This window comes from Molothrus ater, chromosome 1 (assembly GCF_012460135.2).
Source record: "Molothrus ater isolate BHLD 08-10-18 breed brown headed cowbird chromosome 1, BPBGC_Mater_1.1, whole genome shotgun sequence".
Taxonomy (NCBI): Eukaryota; Metazoa; Chordata; class Aves; order Passeriformes; family Icteridae; genus Molothrus; species Molothrus ater.
In genome coordinates this window covers 31,269,740-31,290,448 of record NC_050478.2, presented here as the reverse complement: position 1 = coordinate 31,290,448, position 20,709 = coordinate 31,269,740, and the positions used below count along the sequence as shown (strand labels likewise).

At 39.4% G+C, this 20,709-nt stretch overlaps 1 protein-coding gene across 5 annotated transcripts; it reads left to right on the top strand.

Annotated features, from left to right (window-relative positions):
• Nucleotides 1-1,022: 1,022 nt before the first annotated feature.
• On the top strand, nucleotides 1,023-20,382 carry TMEM196 (transmembrane protein 196). 5 transcript variants are annotated; one of them, XM_036399314.2, is made up of 5 exons: nucleotides 1,023-1,360; nucleotides 13,229-13,285; nucleotides 15,076-15,330; nucleotides 17,204-17,277; nucleotides 19,554-20,382. In XM_036399314.2, the coding sequence occupies exons 1-5, from the start codon at nucleotides 1,202-1,204 to the stop codon at nucleotides 19,558-19,560; spliced, it is 552 nt and encodes a 183-aa protein (XP_036255207.1). In that variant the 5' UTR covers nucleotides 1,023-1,201; the 3' UTR covers nucleotides 19,561-20,382. The 5 variants fall into 5 exon arrangements, with proteins under 5 accessions (XP_036255207.1, XP_036255199.1, XP_036255225.1 ...); XM_036399306.2 differs by having other exon boundaries at nucleotides 1,023-1,366; XM_036399324.2 differs by having other exon boundaries at nucleotides 1,024-1,348.
• The last annotated feature ends 327 nt before the right edge of the window (nucleotides 20,383-20,709 follow it).

The following is a 20,709-nucleotide window of genomic DNA, read 5'->3' as shown; positions in this document are numbered from 1 at the left end:
AGGATGCCAATATTTTTTGAATCCTGGTACAAACTTGGGAGATATAATTGTCTATGTCATTCTTTTGCACTCTTCTTAAGGTAAATACCCAAATGTTGGTGATCCATATTTAGGAAAGCCAAGGTGCTAGATTGAGTAGCTGTGTGTTACCATGTTGTGCATCTGGATTGTAAAACTGTAGTCAGAGTGGCAAAACATTTTCTGTATCTAAGCACAGTAATAAAGATTGGTACCAAGCAATCCAGCAAGGCTCAAGTTAGCAGCCCTGAATCTCTTGTTCTATTTCCTTTATTGCTTATTTGCTTTGGGACTGACACAGTTCTGGCCATTGTGAGTGACAGGAATGGCTACAGAAATCGCCTATTTTGGCAGTAAGGTTCTGCAGAAGACCAGAGTTTTGCAGTGGTGAGACACAGCATACTCAAGCCCTTTAACTGATACAAGAGGAAGACGAGCTTCCTCCCGAATTTTGACAGCAGCACCTGGGAGCAGGGAGGCCTGCAGACCCCCGCTCCGAGCAGGGTCACCTCTCAAGCGTCCGCCTGCGGCTGGCATCGGCTCCCGCGTCCCGCCGCCAGCCCGGCCGCCGCGGGACGGCGGAGGTGTGCGAGCGACGTGCCGGGGGAGGACCGGGAAGGTGCCGAGCCCTGTGGCCCTGGGGCGGGGCTGCCGTGCGCCTTGCCCGTGCATTGGGTCTGCATTCATACATAAGTATAGCCGGGCTGGGCTCGCCACACTCCTCTACCCCCCGCCCCCCAGCCCTGGAAGAGAAGGGGGAGAGAAACAAGAAGGGGAGGAAAAAAATCCCGGTGAGGTCATTCCAATGAGAGCGCAGGAGGAGAGCGGACAAGGTCGACTTTCCCGGCGGAGGCGGAGCCCTTAGGAGCGCGGAGCCGCGCACCCACCGCCGGCCCGGCACCTTGGAGAGTTCCGCCGCGCCGGGGCCGCGCTCGGGGCCGCGCCCGGGGCCGCGCTCGGGGCCGCGCTCGGGGCCGGCGCGGCGCTGCCTGCGCGGGGCCCGGCGGCGCCGGGGCCGCCCCGCCGACCCTCGGTAGCGCCCGCCGGCCGCGGATGCGCCGCTCCGCCCCGGCTGCCTGCGAAGGAAGAAAAGTTTGGGGGCGACTTAGGGCCGCGGGAGCGCCCGAGGAGGAGGATGCGCGGTTTCCCCGGCTGATCGGGAAGGAAGGATGACCGAGGGAGGATGTGCACCAGCAGCCAGATCATCGGGAGCCTCCTGGTGCTCTCCGTGCTGGAGATAGGGTTAGGGGTGTCCAGCGTGGCCGTGGGGGCGGTCAGTTTCAGCCTGGTCCTCACAGAGCATAAACCTCAGCTGGGAGACTCTTCTCCGGTATGGAGCGGGGTGTGTGTACGTTAGCCATTTCACTCTCTCTTTAACTCTTTATGGTGATGATCAGACCGTGCGAAGGCATCCCCTTTTCCCTTCCCTTCCCTTCCTTTCCCTCCCGCGAGTGCATGCTGCGCCGGCCGCGCCGGGTCCATTTCCGATGTGCTTGGGGTACGGTCTGCAGAGTCGTGGGGCGAGGGGGAGGCACGGCGGGGACAGATGTGCGTGTGTGTTGGGCAGCGGGAGACCTCTTCTTTCTCGCTCCTTTCCGTTTTTCAGTCTTGCTGTGAGCAATTGAACTTTCTCTGAACCCCTTCTCACACCTGGGGAAGCCCGATGCTTGGCGTGAAACCCGGGCCATAGCTTACGGTCTTTAAATTGACTGCGAGTTTTGCTTTTTCAAAAGAACAGCCCTGTCCATGATGAAGAGACTGCCAAAAGGTGCTTTAAATTAATGTCAAGGGTATGTCAGTTGAGTCCTGAGTTTTTGGAAGAAAAATAGAAAGAAGCATTGGGAAAGAAAAGGAGAAAGATGTTCTCATGTACTGGATGCACTGAGCTTCTTGTAAAATGAACAAAAAAAAAAATGAAAACCCAGTAATGGGTTAATAGAAGCAGCATGTTCTTATCAACAGATCATTTTTCACTTCTCAAAAATAATTCGTATTTTTCCAGTTTGAGATATGCATGTTTCTAGGAAGAATTTTCCTCCAAATGGTTATTTATATTTATGAAAGAATAGGATATGTTGAATATTCAGTCTAAACATGAGTGGGCATTTTTGAAGTCCAAAGCTGGTTTTGGCCAGCTTGTATTGTACAGCAGTATTTCTAAAAGGATTGCTTGCTTAGCTTCAGATAACATGATAAATGTAAAACACTCTTGATTATTCACCAGCATTACCTCCTCTAATTTATAGATTAATTCAGACAAAGTGCTTCATGTAGTATTCTCCCTGTCAATAATTATTAATTATTGACAACAGTGATAAATATTTTTGGCAGTATATAACCACACATATAATTCTGCACTGCAGAACAGGTAGGTGAGAAATGAAAATGAAGACTGGATCAGACAGGTAATGACATTACCAGGCCAACAGGTAATGATATTATCAAAATCACTTCAAAAAGGGAGGTTTCTGATCATTGTTAATGAAGAAAAAAATGACTTAAAACCACGTCTATCTGAAGATTTAATGGCAAAGATCAATTTCCTGGGTTTCACTGAGGTCAAAGAGCTTTGATCAGTCAGTGAGATCAGTATTTTATGCAGTGATTGCATTTTGTGACAAGGCTATCACAGCTGATATCATTTCATGACGATGCACATTTCCTGCATAACTGCCTCATTCATGTTTATGCTGTTACCCCAGAGTTTGTACTAGGCATAGAGTAAGATTCTGTTATGTTAGATGTTGGCTTCCAAGGACATTATGATCATAGTAAGAGACAGATACAGTGTAAAAGGGTGTAAGCGAGTATGAAGAAAAAACAAACGAAAACTGAGTGGTATAACAGGTGGTTGCCTTAACACACCAGCAGTCTGGCTGATTTAGAGCTGTTCATAGGTAGAGTTTTAGAAAGCAATAAGACAGAGAACAGTGAAAAGGTTTTGCAGAGATTTATAGGAAATTATTCTCATATGTGAGTGCAGAAGCATGGAAGGTAACCCAAAGGGACTTTACTTGTTTGCAAATGTAACAAGTGCACAAAGGATGACCACAACCAGAGCCAGCAAAGGCAGACATCAGGTTCTGGGAACTGAGCAAAAACTGCAGGTTGAATAGGCAGAGAGAGGCCTCAAAGAAAAAGCAAAGTGGAAGAAGGAACCTTATGCTTCATGTAGCAGAGGAAATTACAAAATCAAGGTGATGTGCAGAGTGGGGTGACATGTTTCTAGAGGCTGACTTACTTTTCATTGAACTAAAGATCTGTGGTCTAAATTGTCATGAATATACCACTCTCTTTGTACTACTCTGGCAGTTCAAACTGTTAGGTTGCATTCTTCTGACTAGGGGACCAGCAGGCGAGGCAAGCAGGCCAAGAAAGGGGCCAGAGATTTGCTGTTCTCCAGGGATACTTATGGCCATGGGTAACTACTTTCAAATTTAAACAACTGGACAAAGGTTTGTTTGGACAATCCTGAGGATTGTGCTGCTGCAGAAGTGGCATAAGCCTCCTTTCTGCTCACTGTAGCTTGCAGTGGGCTCATGTTGCTGGTATTAAAAGATATGTCTTGCATAAAATATGTTATTTTTTTTCCAATTCACACCCTTGTATCAGGGTTTTCCTTTGAGAAGTGAACACTAAGGAACAGAAGGGGACATTAAAGAAAAACTAATTCTTTGACATGTTAGGTACAAAACATTTAAGTTGAACAGTGTCATTCCTCCTGTTGCAATTTACTTGGAAATGCACAGAAAACCTTTGACCCTGTTCTATCCTTTTATGTGGGTGGAACTCAGCAGAGACCCAAGTTCATAAGGAAGTAGATGAAGATAGCATCACCATGGAAACCTTAACCTGAATTCCTAAAATTTGGGCATCTTGAAAATCATGCACATTCTATCTTCTATACTTGCCTCCCTATGATGGTTTGCACTTGACAAACGTTAGCTTTTCTATTAAAAGAGTTGTTCTTATTGTTCACTGCCTCCATTCAGACAGATTATTTACTAACATACCTAATTTTAACCATATGAATTCCATCCATAGCATTATGGATACAAGTGAAGTTAAGCATGGGCTGAAGTACCCTGATCATTGCATGCCCTGCATTATGTATAAGCAAGCCAGGGAAAGTAGAGTACACCAGAATGAATAAATTGAAAGCCTAGGCTATATCTGTATCAAAAAATACATAAAAATGGTAAAAAAGAAGTTTCAAATCTTTTGTTCTCATTGGAGCTGAATTGGATTAAGATAGTACAAGTTGTTTAAAAAGTAGCCATAAGTAAACAACTGAAGGTGTGACTGTCTTCTCAAATTATCTGGAGCATGTGAAGACAACTAACCAGTTTACATCACCACCAATCTGTTCTTTTTAAAATAGGCCATGGCTGTTAAAGTGAAAAAAATGCTAAAAACTAAAACAAGCCCACAATAAAAACAGTCCCAAATACCCTGAAGTGCACATGTTGGTGATCTCTAAATTTTCTTTCTGTTTGTTGTTTGTATTGGGATAAACTATTCTACAGGCTGTAACCAGTGTCTCCCAGATTTCTTTGTTTCCCAGAAACTGAGAGATATTTCTGAAATCCACCATTCCAATTCAGTTATATGACGTACTGTAGAATAATTCAACCAATGAGAATGCTGAACCACTAACAGTAACATAGCAAGAATGACAGCATCCATAGCAAAGGCTTTTGCACAAACAACAAAAGTCAGAAGATAATCAACCTAAAAGTATTCACAGATATTTTTTTTAATGGTCACATGCTTCTCCATCTATATTTAGAACACAGTGGTTTCATCAGTCTCACATCAGTAGTGAATAGATATTCACATACACACACATACATTTGTGTAATTTATCCTCATTTATCCTGCAGTGGTGAATAAATCCTTGCTGTAAATGAGTCTCCCTCACAGAGAGAGAGAGAATGAGACAAAAGCCACATCTTTAGACAAATATGCCATCTATCTTCATATGCAAGAGAGATACTCGATGCTTTACTTATGGCTATGCCCCTCAAGAGTAATAATTTCTTCCCTTATAAAGGCAAATATCTGAATGTATTTGAGACATAGGCACTTTCTGTATGTTGGTCTGTTTGCCTGTCTATAGATAGAGGCAGAATTACTGTTTCTGTGATTTGTGATTTGATCACAGTGGAAGTCTGCCTGCCCATTAAAAATCTGCATTTGGCTATAGAAATTTGTTCCAAGTTGGCACTTGAAATATTTGATTTACATTACTTTAATTTTTTTGATCCAAGATTTGAAGGAAAAGGAAAAGTGTCAGTCTGTATGGACTTTCCCAGAGTAACAAAACCTTTTTAGACTGTTAAATCAATGTTGGTGGCCTGAAATTTTAAACCACTAGATTTTACATCTAGATTTTACTGTTGCCAAGTTTCCTTTGGAAAGACCAGTCAAATTTTATTTTTTTCAAAAACAGCACTAAAAAAAAAAAAAAATCACATTATTGTTTAGCATGCAGACAAAATGCAGATGTGATCCTACTTTACTTTAACATATGCATTGCATTTTCATCAAACTGACCATATTTCTGTCTGGCTCCCACTCGTGATGAAATTAATCACAGGACTTTCAGTGAGCTCAGTAGAAGCTGGAAAGAGTTCCGTGCCTATAGATAGGGAAGGGCATACCAAGGGTGGAAGCTTCTTGCCTTGCATGGAGCCAGGACAATTCACTGAATTCAGCTGAGGTCTTTCAGTAGGGTGTTTTGTCATTTGGAGACTCCAGAGGCACATACAAACCTGGAAGAAGTTCCATCTAGCTCCTGCGTTGTATTTAGTGGATCTGTTGTATATAGACTGACTTAAGCATATGCTTAAATTTTTTACTACTATAAGACTGTAGTTCACCTGCAGGGAATAATCTTTCATTTATTACTTTTTTGAGATGTAAGCAGTCACATTCTAAACCAAATGCTTTATACAGAACAATAAAAAAAGGCATTCTTTTTATTTGTTATTCTGATAGGCTCTAAACAAACAAAAAGTAAACATTATTATTTCGTGCTGATAATTTAAGTGTTTTTAGAGATGGATGGAGGTTTTTTGAATCACTGATGTCAGATTCAGAAACACACTTAATTTCCTTGATTGTTTCTAAAAACCATTCCCCATTTTTAAAGCATCTCTGTAGGTCTATAATCAGATGAGTGGAAATACTAATCACAGGGACTGGGATAGAATTTAAACTGCTTGCATATGGCTTGAATCAGTGGGAAGGGTAGCAGCACCTGATCTGATAAGACCCAATAGCACACTGCCAGACAAGGTATTGGCTCAGATTAGACGTGATTTAACACTATGCCTCAGTTATAGCTAAGCTCCCCCTCTCATCATGATAGATTTGGTGAGACACAAGGTTGGGTTTTGGCAACGCTGCTGCTTCTGTTTCTGTGTCTGGATGCCTTTCAGCCAGCTAGACATTGCTATCCCCATGATCACTTCCATGGGACAAGAACATCATTAGGAGTTTCCATCCCCCTTTTGCAAAAGATTATTGTGTTTCTCTGTGGAGGTAATAGGCAAACCTGGTACCTAGGCTTGATCTTCTTGCCTGCTGTAATTTTTATTTAGTTTGATGTCTTTGTTTTCATTAGTAGATTCTGTGCCCTTTATGTCTGTGTTTAAGAACATTTAGTCCTTGTTCTGAAATACTGTTTTGAATAAGAGTTACAATTAGAGATATCTGCTTAGTTCATCCATTAGGGATTTCAGCTTTTTTTCTCATTTGGATGGAGTTGAAACAACATTATTAAATAGAATCTTTCTTTCTTTACATTACTAATTTCAAATTCCTAGTTATTGTCCTGAAAGCCACATGCTTATGCAGCTTTAGTGTAAAAACACAGAATTTTCTAGTTTACTACCTGACAAGGGTAGATAAAAGTGAAGCTATTAATTCTGTCTTGATGGTTTAGTCTTCCAAGTAGAGTGTCATTTGACTAGATATGATACACTTGCTTTGTCACTATGTTACATTCCATTTTGGAATAATTTCCCTTCCTCTGTTTCATCAGATACATGTGGATGACCTACAGATGATTGTCCATACAGTCTATACAGTTTAGCTGTCTTTTTTTGTCATGAACAATGACTAGGGATCAAGTTGTCCTTATATTCAACAGGTTTTCTCTACTATTTTGTTCAGCCTGTGTCCAGGAAATTTTTCTATGAGCAGTTTTCATTTTTTCAAGGGAATTACACTCACCATTGCTTTTGCCTTTTCAAAACATAAGACAGAAAGGTTTCTTAGCTTCAAGATATAAAATAAAAATAGTTCCTTTTTTTCTGCCTGATGGAAAAAAAAACAAATCTTTGGCTTCCTGCAGATTAACTAAAACTGATTCTTTTTCAGACTACCAGGGACAAAGTACCCATTTTCCAGAAGGAAGTGAAAGAAGCCAAGTCTTTTGTTCCAGAAAATATGAAATAGGGATAGATCCAAACCACAGACCTTGAATATAAATTGAGATTTTAGCCTTCTTACCAAAATTTATGGGGTTTTGGATGTGAGGTTTTGTTTCAAGGCAATATTCAATATAAAGTAAATTAAAGCAGTCTCAAAATAAACATTCTTCTTTTCTGGGAGGTCTTTGGGGTTCTTTTCCAAAGTTGAACAGACAAAAAGAGAAATTTTCCAATATGCATATGGAACATCAGCAGGTACAGCTGCAGTGTGAATGACAAAAACGCCACAGACAAACAGACACTACTGCATTACCTTGCAATGACACTGGTGCTATCAGAGCCACTCTGACTTTGGTGGGTCCATGGTAAATCATCACTGAAAGTGGGATTGAGGCACTCAGTCTCTAAGAAGCTTTTGTGCTTTGTAGTATCTTTGGATTTTTTACCATTCGCCCAAGAGGGGTTATGCCCTTGGCTATTACTGATGATACATTCGCATAAACTCATAGAATCACAGAATCATAGAATAAGGATTGGAAGGGACCTTAAAGATCATCTAGTCCAAACTGTCCCTGCCATGGGCAGGAACACCTCCTACTAGACCAGGCTGCTTAAGGCCTTGTATAACCCGGCCTTGAACATTGCCAGGGTTTGGTCACCCACAGCCTCTCTGGGCAACCTGTTCCAGTGCCTCATCACCCTCACAGTAGGAATCTCTTCCTAATATCTAGCTTAAATTTCCCCTCTTCCAGTTGCCTCTTTACTCTTTGTCCTGTAACTACAGTTCCTGATGCAGAGTCCCTCTCCAGCTTCCCAGATATTGGAAGGTTGCTATGAGGTCTCCACACAAACCCAATGATACTTGTGGGTCCCTTCCAGCTCAGAATAATATGTGAATCTCTGAACCTTCTCTTCTTCCAGGTTGAACAGTCCAAATTTTCTCCACCTAACTTCTTAGGGAGGTGCTCCTGCCCTCTTACCAACTTCCTGGCCCTTCTCTGGACTTAGGCCAGCAGTTTCAATACAAGGCTTCTCTGCTAGTCTTGACACAAAGCATACCTCCTATACATGTGTGTATAGGAGGTATGAATAAGTCTGCAAACAGAAGTAACCCTATAGTCAATAGGGTCTGGGTGTAATTGGTGATCTGTGTAGGTTTTTAAGTGAGCCTTTCAGTCTTTTAGCATTTTATGATTTTTAAAATTATGAATAATAATTTAAATGGAAGTCCAACAATGAGACATCTGTTAAAAAAAGTTCCAGCTGAAGTTCCCTCTCTGGCTTCCACGGTATTTTGTAGGGCTTATTAGCTTAGCTTATCTTTAATGAAATGTTTTAGCCTTATTCTCTGCATAAGTTGTGAACACTTCAATAACAGAGTATTCTTACAAGAAGCTTATCTTCAGTGATATATTCCTTTTCCACTCCTGATTTCTTGTATTTTCAGTATAAGTCTGTTTGCCTAACTTACCTCAGGTAAGTTAGGTTAAATGGTTAGAAAATATATAGTTAGAAAATACATTTAAAAGTCCATGAGATTGGCTGGTAAAAATTTATTAAGGATGATCAATGATCAAGTAGAAAGGAGCAAGTCCTCACCACGACAGTATTAGTTAGTCAAGGGTAAACAGTAGTCCAGAGTAGCTCAACAGTTACAAACCAAATTTTACTGTTATAACACATTGACAACTAGTCTTTCAGAATAGCCAAGAACAGATAGAGAAAATGTCAAGACAACAGAGCCCCTGATGGCTGCATTCCAGTTGGCAGTATTATAAAATAGAAGATTCTAAGTAAAAGACACTTTCAATCTGATTTTTACTTCATCATTTTCTTTGGTATAAAGGGCCAGTGTAGTTTTTCCCCTCCACTTTTCACTACTGCTGATCACAACACTGAGACATCAAAAATTTTATAGGAAATTCCTATAGCACCACAACAAAAAGAACCCAAAAAAACAACAACAAAAAACAAAAAAGAAAAAAAAAACCAAAAAGAAAAGAAAAAAAAAAGAAAAAAATTTAAGTTGCTATGCTATCAAAAAGCAGAGAATAGAGTCAACCACATAATATCTCACTGAAATCCTAACCGTTCTAGATGTCTCCACATTGGAAAGCTTGGCTAAAGAAATTCTACATGAGCAGTGTTCCTGAGCCATGGCTATTACTAATATTCTCTTCATAGAGCAGGTTCCCACTGTTTGCAGTGAATCAGCCTTAGAAGAGAGTCATGAGCTTGGCTCAGAAGTTTCAAAGCTTTGCATGAGGTATAATAGCCTGACCTTGTGGCACAAAGCCATCCGTTGGTTTTAATTGCAAAATGCAAGCTGACATGAATAAATATCCATACTAGGTTTTGGGTAATCCTCTTCTCCATGAATGTAATACACTGTCGTCTTAAAAAAAACCCAACCTAAATAACATTAATCCTTTGCTACTGCCCGAATACTTTTCACCCAAGGTTTTTTAACATATTCAGGCACTTGAGTGCATTCGGTTTCACAACTTGTTTACCTCATAGCCATACAGATTATAAAACTTCAGCATGACCTCAAGATTAAACAGAAGAATGTTGAGGAAGCATGAATATGCAATTCATCTGAGTTAGAATACAAAGAACTCTTTTAGCTCTTTAACTGTGGAACATGTTATTCCTTGCCTATATCTATAAACACTATAGATGTAGAGAGAGAAAATACATACAGAGTATACATGACACAATACAATATTATCATAAAATTGTAGAATTTCTCAAGTTGTAAGGGACCCATAAAGATCACCAAGTCCAACTCCATGCTTCTTGCAGGACTACCTAATACTAAATCATAAGACTAATAGCAGCATCTAGAGTGCTCCTTGACCTCTGACAGTCTTGGTGCCATGATCCCTTTCCTGGGGAGCCTGTTCCAGTGGCTGACCACCCTCGCAGTGAAGAATCTTCCTCTGATGAAACTTCACTCCCTTTCCTTGTGATCACTGATCATCAAAGAGAGATCAGCCCCTCTCCCTCCGCTGCCTGCCTTGAGAAAGGTGTAGACTGTGTAGAGGTCACCCATCAGCCTTCTCTTCTTCAGTCTGATCAAACCAAGTCATCTCAGCTGCTCCTCATAAGTCTTGCCCTTAAGGCCTTTCACCATCTTGGTCATCCTCCTCTGGACACACTTTAAAAGTTTGATGCTTTTCTCATACTGATGCATCCATCTCAGCACACAATTCTCAAGAAGGAGCTGCACCAGAGCAGAATAGAGCAGGACAATCACTTCCTTCCACCAGCTGGTGATGCTGTTCTTGATGTACCCCAGGGCATGGTTGGCCTTTTTTGCTGCCAGGGCACTGCTGACTCACATTCAATTTGTCATCAAGCCAGACACCCAGATCTCTTTTCCTGTGGCTGCTTTCCAATCTCTTGACCCCCAGTATTTATGTATAACCAGGATTACACTGTCCTAGCTGCAGAATCCAGCACTTGGCTCTTGTTAAATTTCACATGATTGGTAATTACCCAGCTCTCAGGTCTATTCACATCTCTCTGTAATGCTTCGCTACACTTAACAATCCATGGTGTCTCCTAGTCTAGTATCATTAGAAAACTTAATGTACATTTAACTACTGCATCCAGATCTTTACTCCAGGTAGTCAAGTGCTTTAAATGGAATAGTCATCCCTTGTTTTGAAAAGCTGGTACATTAGGGCTCATAGATGAGCTTCATTGACTCAAATTGGAGCAGAATTAAAGCATTCCTGAAAAAAATGAGTGACCTTCTCTTTCATGCTCTTTCAGCTTTAAAGGTAAATTATCAAACACAGAGGTTTTTAAACTAGTTAACAAGTTAAAACTATCTATGATGATCTCTTTCAACACTAATTAATTTTTCTATACACAAAAATTTCCTTTCAATCCTATTCAATCACTACAGAGAGAAAATATATTATTAATCCACTTTATCAAATCTGACTGAATAGAACTTAATTACAAAGATGTCTTCAACAAATTTCATTTGAGGTTTCTGCATTTTGAGAAATACAAAACACGATGTGTGGGAATCTGAAGTGTGCCTTCAGCTGAAGGCAATCTGCAATGGCAGGACTGGGAGTAAAACCCCAAAATTTCACAGGAAGCCTGAGTGAACACTTACAAAGCAGATGTGATGAGTTGAAATCTTCTTTGCCTGTGGGAAAGTGCAGAAGGAGCACTGCCCCTTGGTGATTTGCTTTGTTTTATTGTTATTCTAGACAGTGGTTCTAGCAGCAATTACCAGTTGTGCCTTCTGGTATGTCCTTGAGCCATTCAGCACCCTGCTCCACATGACCCAGCCCTCTCTATAATCTGATTGGTATTAAATTCACGTCCCATGCTTAGTATAAAAGTAAATAATATACACAATTTATCCACATTCATTATGGGGAACTGTTTTCATGGGTCTAACCCATATCTAAAAAGATACCTCAAGGCTTATACTTAGCTATACACATGAACTACTTTAGTTAGAGGGAGATAAACTATGAGTGAAAGCAACTCCTCAACTGAAATAGTGAAGTGGTAAAATTTTAGAGTGTAAATAAGACGTAGCTGCAATATATTACACAGACCCTGAATGCTTTATTGAACCTTCGGGGTATGGTTTTTGGGTTTTTGTTTTTTTGTTGTTTTTATTTTTTGATTTCTTATGTAACAGCCATGTCTTTTCTGTGATTTAATTCTAAATCAGGGACAAGCAGAGCCTTTTGCTAGAATTACCATCTCAATGCAAAAATAGTGTAGAAAAATACAGTTTTAAAACAATAAAATTACTTTCCAATGGGGGACTAGGGTTAGCTTTATTGAAAATAGGTAGCATAGATTTCTTAATAAAAGACTTTATGAGGTATCAAGGAAATCTTTTGACAGTATTACTAATACCTGGAGAAGGCCCTATTGCTTTCATACAACTACTGTAGTTCCTACCCTGACTGCTTCCCTGGGGACTATTCATTGTTTTTATCATTAAACTTTTCTGTAGGAGGTAAAAGACATCAGAGGACATCACTGGTCTTTGACAGAGGTCACTATTAAGCATTATCATCTATTTTTATCAGCTGGTAGTCATTTTTCTGGTTTTGGTGATTAATTTTTGCCTAATGCTTGGTGCTACAATTAGCAAATCTGTTTATGTGAGGGAATGACATTAAAAAAAAGTACACATACCTTCATGCTCTCTCTTGCAAATTGGGCAATGAAGTCTGAAACAGATCTTTCTGCATGCCCAGAGTAGTCACACCAACAGACGTACTGATATTTACACCTGCACCCACGGACATCACTGAATTATATTCTTGCCCAGACTTCCACTGTCTTGAAGGCAAAGATCCATATGTGATCCTTCAGTGGTTCAGATGGTAGGATCAGGGCATTAAGTCCCAGTGTTATGCTTAGAAGTAGATGATTCGGATCACTGACTAGTACCTTGCTAAACTCTTCTGAGAGAAAAATAAAATGGTAAAAAGGCATTTTTGTGCTCACAACACTGGGAATTTTTTTCCAACTTCTTTACCTAAGCAGCTTAAAATTTGTATTTCTTTCTTTTCTCATGACTTATGGTCACTAGAACTTCACATTCCAGTTTCTTATCCGGTAAGAGTGTTTATGGTTGAGTTACAACCGCCTGAAACATAAGGTTTGTGACAAAAATGCTGACATTGCCTGAACTGTGGCCACCACCACAGCAACACAGTGGGATTTGAACTATGTACCTTAAATGATGAAATAATTGTTTGGTTTCTTCTTTTTCGCAGTTCCTGCTTTGCGGTGTATGCGGAATATTGTGCGCCAAAAAAAAATCTGGACTTGTTGTAAGTTTTTCCACTGCACCAAAAACACATAAGTATTTGAAAGGCTTACCTATCTAATTTGAACTCTTTACTGGGGGCTTTCTGCATGCAAGGGTTTTTGATAAACAATTAGAAAAATTACAAGTTGGCAATCTATAAAAAGCAATCAGCACTTTGGAATAGTCACAAAAAACAAGGCAGTTTTGAAATAGCCTATGCTACTTAAGCCATATCCCTATTTATCTGTATCTGGATAAACTTTGATCAGAAATCACTTGACATAGATTTATGTCAAGTCAATAAATGCTTCTCAATAATGTCACTGGACTGTATCTTCTCTCCTTCAAAAACCAGCACTGGGTTGCCATCTCAGTAAGGCTGCTGACCAAGTTTGTTTCTACATATCATAACTGTAAGCAAGTTTGTTTAGCAATCTGAAACACATGTAAGTTTTAAAGTGATGGAAGATGTCTCTTCAGGTACAGTAATTTTCTGACTGCAGCAAAATGGTGTTATTACTCAACAAGTCACAGCAGAACTCTATGTTAAAGACATGATCTTATTTTAAGTGATAATGCCAGTCCTAATTTTCTGTCAGCTTGATTATTCTGCACATACAGATGGAAGTCACATAAAAGAAGCAAAAGTGTGATGGGAATCGAAAGCTCTTTCCAATTTTTTTTTAATATCGATCCTAAACTCTGTTAAAATGACAGTCCCATTTCTTAAAACATGTGTACCATAGCCAGTTTCTAAAAGCTATCTGTTCTGGAGGTCTCATGTAATAGTCACTTGCCAGTGGACTGCAAAATACATCCTCAATGCCACATTCCTAAGGAAATTGTCATCCTAGTTGTGTACAGAACTAGTCTGTAAGGCTCCATAAATTTCTGCCACCACAGTAGATAAGTAAATATACAAAGCCATATCGAGAAACTTTAAATGCCCATATAGATCACCTTTTGACAGGTCAGCAGTATCAAGGGAAGTGAATAAGACAATCATTTAACACTGTCTCCATAAGGTCTTTTGCTACTGAATCATTTGAGGTTAATGCACATCCTGAACCAGTACAACATCTTTGTGACTAAAAGCAATAAGAGGTCTTTAAAAATGTCTCATTGATTGCAGCCTGTTTGACAGATTTCTAAAATTCCCAGGAACATTTTAGTCAAGTTTAAATCAACCAAACCGACCCACCAACCATATAGTCACCAAACTGACCTTCTGTAAAGCAGCATCACAGATTTCTTTGTTGTTTTTTTGGTTCTTTGACCAGCACATTCACCTTGAACATTTTCAAAGACCCCACAAAAGCTGCAGAAAGCCTCCAACCTGGTATCTTACTGAATAAATTATAACTGAGCAGGAGGCACAGTCAGAATGCACACAAAGCAGAGAGATTCACTACAAATACATGAGGCATTCACTCCTGAGTCAGGGTGATAAACTGCACAATAGAAAATTGCGACGCTTCTGTCATGTTACTGTTTTGCATGAACAGCTGGAAATCAGTTTTGTGTCCTAGCAGTCCTTCCATTGAATAGGTTTTAACTTTACCTACTCATTTTACTCAACTTTTTTTTACATGCAACATCAATCTTAACTCTTGTATACCAAAAGTTAATATATTCCCTTGGTTTTTTAAAAAAAACCTGTTTTTAAGAGAGTTAAAAACAAGGGGTTGTGCAGAGTTTTGCAGTCAATGATGCTATCAAAGAATTAAACTATAGTTATCTCATATTTCATATGCATTAATCAATTTCTGAAAAATATTACTGTGACATAACCTCTCTTGTCTCTCCTGACAGATGATACTTTTTTCTGCCTGTTGCATCTGTGGACTAATAGGAGGAATCTTAAATTTTCAATTTCTTCGTGCTCTGACAAAGAAGTCATCTGCTCTCTATTCTTTGCATCTTGCCTCCATGTCTCTTGCATGCATTGGAATTGGTGGTTGCACCCTTTCTTCATGGCTCACTTGTCGGCTAGCCAGCTATGAACAAAGGCGAATGTTCTCAGAAAGGGAACATTCATTGCATCACTCCCATGAAATGGCAGAAAAAGTGAGTTGTGTGTCTCCTTTATTTGTTCTGTTTATCCTGAAATGCTACTGTATGCGTTAATATTTACAATTGGCAAGAGATGTATTCAGTTTTCAGGTTTTATATGAGAAAGAGATTCTGGAAAATGAAATGCTGCCATTCTGTGTAAGCTTTATTATGTTGCATTATATGGAGCTATTTTTAGGTACTGTATATTTGCAGTACATCCATTTCAATGAAGTACATCCATTTTCAACATAATTCCATTGTATAGCTATTTAGGGGCTTAGCCGCTAAATATAGCACTTCCTAAATAATTGGAAGCCCTATTAATATGAATTATCATGTCTTGTACTGTAAAAAAAGCACAGAAAGCTTTCTGTAACCACATCATTGCATGCTTCCAGGATTTAATCAATCTCTTCCTCTCTCAAGTACTCAGCTTATAAATTAGGTTTTTTAAACAGTTCACAAATGTATGTGACCTAACCTAAGCATCTAAGGGCATATTTAGACACCTAAATAAAACTGGTCTCCTTTGCAGAACTGAGCATTTACTTCCTTTTTGTATTAACAGGAATCCTACCGAGGTGTATAGGCATATAACTAGGTGCTGAAAGTGAAGCTCCCAAAGCTGAGCACATAGGATCAAACCAAGTAATGGAGTGGAATTCTTGAAATCATCTCCTTGTCTTAACAGATCTGAATAATATTTGAGGAGTTAACTGTCCACTGTAAACCTGTGCTTTGCATTTGGATTTAGTATCTATCCAAAGCCTTTCATTTGAGAAATGAGCAGAAAAAAAGAACAAAAGTCAAGTGGGACTGCCCACCTAAACCTCCACTTGCAAGTCCGCATTACTGTTAAGTTCAAGAGTCTGTTGTCTACTGAAACCTCTGAAGAGCAGAGCAAGGATTAGTCTGCTCAGACTGTAGATTGTTTTCAGATTCCCTGAAAAAACATGATATAGCAGTTAAAAATGACTTGTCACTATTTAGTTTCTTCACTGAGATGAGACTCCAAGTAGAAATATAAACTGAATTAATCTTAGATGATGCTTGAAATGTGTCTTAAAAACAGGGAGTTTGAAATATTTTAAGAAGATGATGTTTTAAACAAGTTTTAAAAAGTTAAATAGTAGAGGTTACAACAGTAACATAAAACAAGGTGATAAAATCAACAAACAAGATACATTTCTCCATCTCATTTCAAAAGGAAGAATTATTCTGATGAGCTTTTAGGCAAATATGATGGTCTTGCTGATGGAAGGCTAGATATTGACTTTCAGAGAGACTCTTGCCTCAACAAGGACAAAGATAGGAGAAAGGAAGAGAGGGAACGGAAGAAGAAACAGCTTAGAAAGGAAAAGACCTTTCAAAATAAAAAAAGCCAAAACCCTATCAATTTGGGGTGAGGATGACCACGTGTAACAGTAGCTCACTGCCTACCTTCCTGGCCTGTTGACCTACTGAGCTTTTTGACACTTGGCAGCAAGGACTGCCAGGTGTCCACTTATCCTGGGTGAAGGGCCACAATGTACGTGCAGAGCAACCCTACTGCACACACTCAGCAGATCTGGGATGTGCCCCACTGATGGCAAACTTCCTGCATCTCTGCTGTAGAGCCAAGTATGCATGTACACATGGCCTGACTTGGGACTCCTCAGACCCATAGACCACCTGCTACTGGCAGGGTTGAGTACACTAGGTCATGGCACAAAAACTTACATTAAATTAGACCCTAATTTAGAAAACAGCTTAGAAGTGTTTTATATATATGACTATATTGTATATTTATACTGATATACAGTAATGTAGACATGTACTGCATTTGGTGCTATATTTATTGTATATTGGTGCTATATTTATTGTATAATTGTTATATTTATATTAGAGATTGAGGGGTATTGAAATAACCGACCTGCCCAGCTGCCCGGTGATTCCCCCGACACCAGAGTTACCTCCAAGGTACGCTGAACACTAGGGAGCGACCATGTTGTTATGTCACTTCAGGAAGGGCCACCTCTACGAGGAAGTCATAGCTTCAGCTAATCAAAGTTGGCTGATGCTGTGATGTTACTCTGAGGCAGGAATGGTGCTTCCAGGTAGTGACATAACTCTACGTGGTGAACGCTGCAATCTGGAAGTAAGTTGAGTATTTAAAATATTCACCCTAGTTACAGGCATCCAAATACTCTTATTTGGATGTAGCCACCATTGATTCACTCTGCTTCTAATCTGTGTGCTCCTTCATTCCCCGAATTCAGCAACTTTTTTTTAATTAACTTTTTTTTTAGATAGAAATATTGGGGAAAATCATTGGGTGTTGATATTTTCCGAAACTGTGGTGGTATTCTAATAGCTGATGCCTGCAGACGATTCAAGTGATGATGCTTACAAAAGGAAACTCATGAGTAGCCTTCTGACACATCATTACTATCAAAATATGGCTGACTGATAGTTAGTATTTGGTATTCTTGGTCTCTTTTCGCTTTGGTATTCTTGGTCTCTTTCCCAGCTGACAGTTACCTTCAGTGTAGATCCAAAAAAGTCTTTAGGCACCCACAAATAAGCAAATTACAGTGCCAGACAATCCCCAAACTGGGATCCATAGTCCAGCGTTAGCCATGCATGCTCCTCTTCAATATATGAGGAGAATAAGGCACAATACCAAAACATCCAACACCATCATCTGCAAATGGAGACCTGGGTGATAGAAAATACTCAAAATTAGTTTCACACCTGATTTTCTCTGAAGCTTATGCTTGATTCAAGAGATTGGCAAGGCTACTTGGTTTGCTGACATTGTAGAGGAGAATAGAACATCCCTTCTTTCACAAACTGTGAAGGGAACAATTAAGTCCTGTGATTTGCTTTAAAATGTAGCTGGTAATCTGAGAAAGGAGGAATTAGTGCTTTATAACTTTATGTTACAGTGAGTTCTGGTCTCTGCTTGCCAAATATTGTGGACTAAAAGAAGAGAGAGACAGAGTAAGACTACTAATAAAGACCAGGTTGAATAATTTTCTCTTTACAACAAATCTCAGCTACTATGCTATAGAGTTTGGTTCTTTCTTTCCGTCTTTTTCTCTCTCTCTCTCTGTCTAGCCCAATGAATGTTGCTTCAGTTTTTAACAGAAGCTTCCACAGGAAGGGGGACAAACAAATCCCTTTTATTCCACATTTTCTCCAAGTGTACCTAGGAGGAAGAAGAGGTGAATTTAATCTTTCCATGCAGAGAAGAGCCTCTGGTCATCATGCAGCTATTTTAGAACTAGTCCAACACTGGCACCTTCACCTCATCTACTTGAATTTTAGAAATACTCCAAGCTGCATTTTTGCCTGTACCCATTCCTCTTGCCATAGCTGAATATTCTCTGTCATTGGACATAAGCAGCAGATCACTTATTTCTGCATCCAGATTCAATCTGGTATGAAATAGCCCTGGGATTGCTCAGAATAAGGTAGTTCCGACCATAAACTCAATGTGGCTTTGCAGGCTTGGAGATCAGGGAACTGTTTAATTAATGTAGCCATCTCTATGCTTAGACAGCTGCTAAGGGGGTATTGTTTGCATTTCAATTTGAGAATCAGAAAATCTATCTCTGAGTAAATCTTGGTTCAGGTGCTTTAGGATTCTGACTCATGAGCCAGTCAGCTTACTCTGGGATGACTCACCTGCCACTGGAGAAGCAATCCCTGAACTGCTAAAAATTGTAGACTGGCATAATAAGGGAAAACTAAAATCAGACCCATCCCAAGGGAAAACAAGTACTTAAACCCCTTAGATCCTGTTTGGATTTAGGTCTTCCAAAATGTCTATTTCAGCAGGCATTGACTGGCATCTGTTGGTAGCATGTCAGCACAGACAGAGGTTTGAATGGAAACAGAACTAACTACCATTCCATTCTTTTGTAGATCAGCACACAAGCTTGAGTTGATGCAATTTCAAAGGACAACATCACAAACTAGTACAGATGCCATCAATGCTCCATATGTGGTCTGAGTGTAATGTCCAACTCAACCACTATCAATGAATCTATCGGCTTTCAAATGTACCTAATTTATGAAGGGAAAAATTGATTTTTTATAAGGAGGTTTATCACGTTAAATAAAAATGTAACGTGTTTCTGAATGTTTGAAATTCTGAGTTTGTTCAAATTTCATCACAACCTTAGATAACTGACTTTTGAACACCTTGCAATAATTGTAATTTTAATTAATGTTTTCTACTCTTGTTCTAGGAAATGACAGACAACCTAAGCAATGGTGGCCCACATCTGATTTATAATGGAAGTGTATATTAAGAAATTTTTAAAAGTTCCATGGAAGGAAGTGGTTTTAGAATTTTCTTCAGGAAAAAAACCAGACTCCAAGAAATTAAGAAAATTAAACAATCTTAGCTTTTATGGCTCAAATGTCACAACTGCAGACCAGCACAGTTGCAATTCCCTTTTAGAACCATGTTCAAAATTTCTCTCCTAAACATTTTGCGGATATACAATATTTACTCACTTCCTGGCTACTCTCTTTCAGTTTTTTGTCTGAATAATCTTTCTGAATTGTGATAGTATTTGAAATAGACTTTGCAAGACTCTTATTCTCATGAAGACTCAAAAATCAGAAAAAAAACTGAACTGCATTTAGCCCACTCAAAGGAGAAGGCAGAGGAAGAATGGCTCAGGGGAATCTTTTTCTCCTCTTCACTTAGCAGCATCTGGTTTAGTATGATGGCTTCAGATCATGGCATGGTACAGCAACACATTTGCACAGTCCCTCTCCTCACATTCTGAATGCATCCTGCCTCAGTTTTCCCCGCAGATCATATCAAAAGAGAGTGCAAACTTCTCTTCTAAAAAGCTCCCATCTCACATCCAGAGTGTAAATGAACAGTGTGCTGAAAACAACACCGATGTCTTTGTTTTGAAAGACAGAATGCTCTAAGAATGCCATAAATCAAAACCTCAATAATGCCTTGTTGTAAAGAAATTGTAAATATTTCTGATTTGTGAATGAAGTATATTTCGTAACTTGTTCATAAAAGATGACAAATAAAATGAAATCTAAACCAGAGATTTTAGAGAGATCTTTTGGGGTTTTTTTCTTGTTAGAAAGATCTTGCAAAGTTGAATTGTCATGCTTGCAGTTTAGCACAATATATTGAAAAGTTTCTAAAAGCTCAGAAAGGAAAAAAATGAAGGCTGAACAAAGTCATGGTCAAGGTCAGAAGTTACTGGCAATTCTCCACACCAACAATAACGTTTGTTAACGCAGCAATAACGTTTTGTTAACGGTATGTTAAAGCAGAAGGTATGCGGCTTTAACTGACCCCAAACTTTATTGTTGAACCTGGTGGATGGTAGAGCCATGAAAAATGGAAGGTATTGTCTGTAGCAGAAT

Coding starts and splice junctions, on each gene's coding strand:
- TMEM196 (XM_036399306.2), top strand. CDS start 1,202: ATGTGCACCAGCAGCCAGATCATCGGGAGCCTCCTGGTGCTCTCCGTG. Junction 1,367..13,228: donor CGGTATGGAGCGGGGTGTGT/GTACGTTAGCCA, acceptor TCTTTTTCGCAG/TTCCTGCTTTGCGGTGTATG. Junction 13,286..15,075: donor AAAAAAAATCTGGACTTGTT/GTAAGTTTTTCC, acceptor CTCTCCTGACAG/ATGATACTTTTTTCTGCCTG.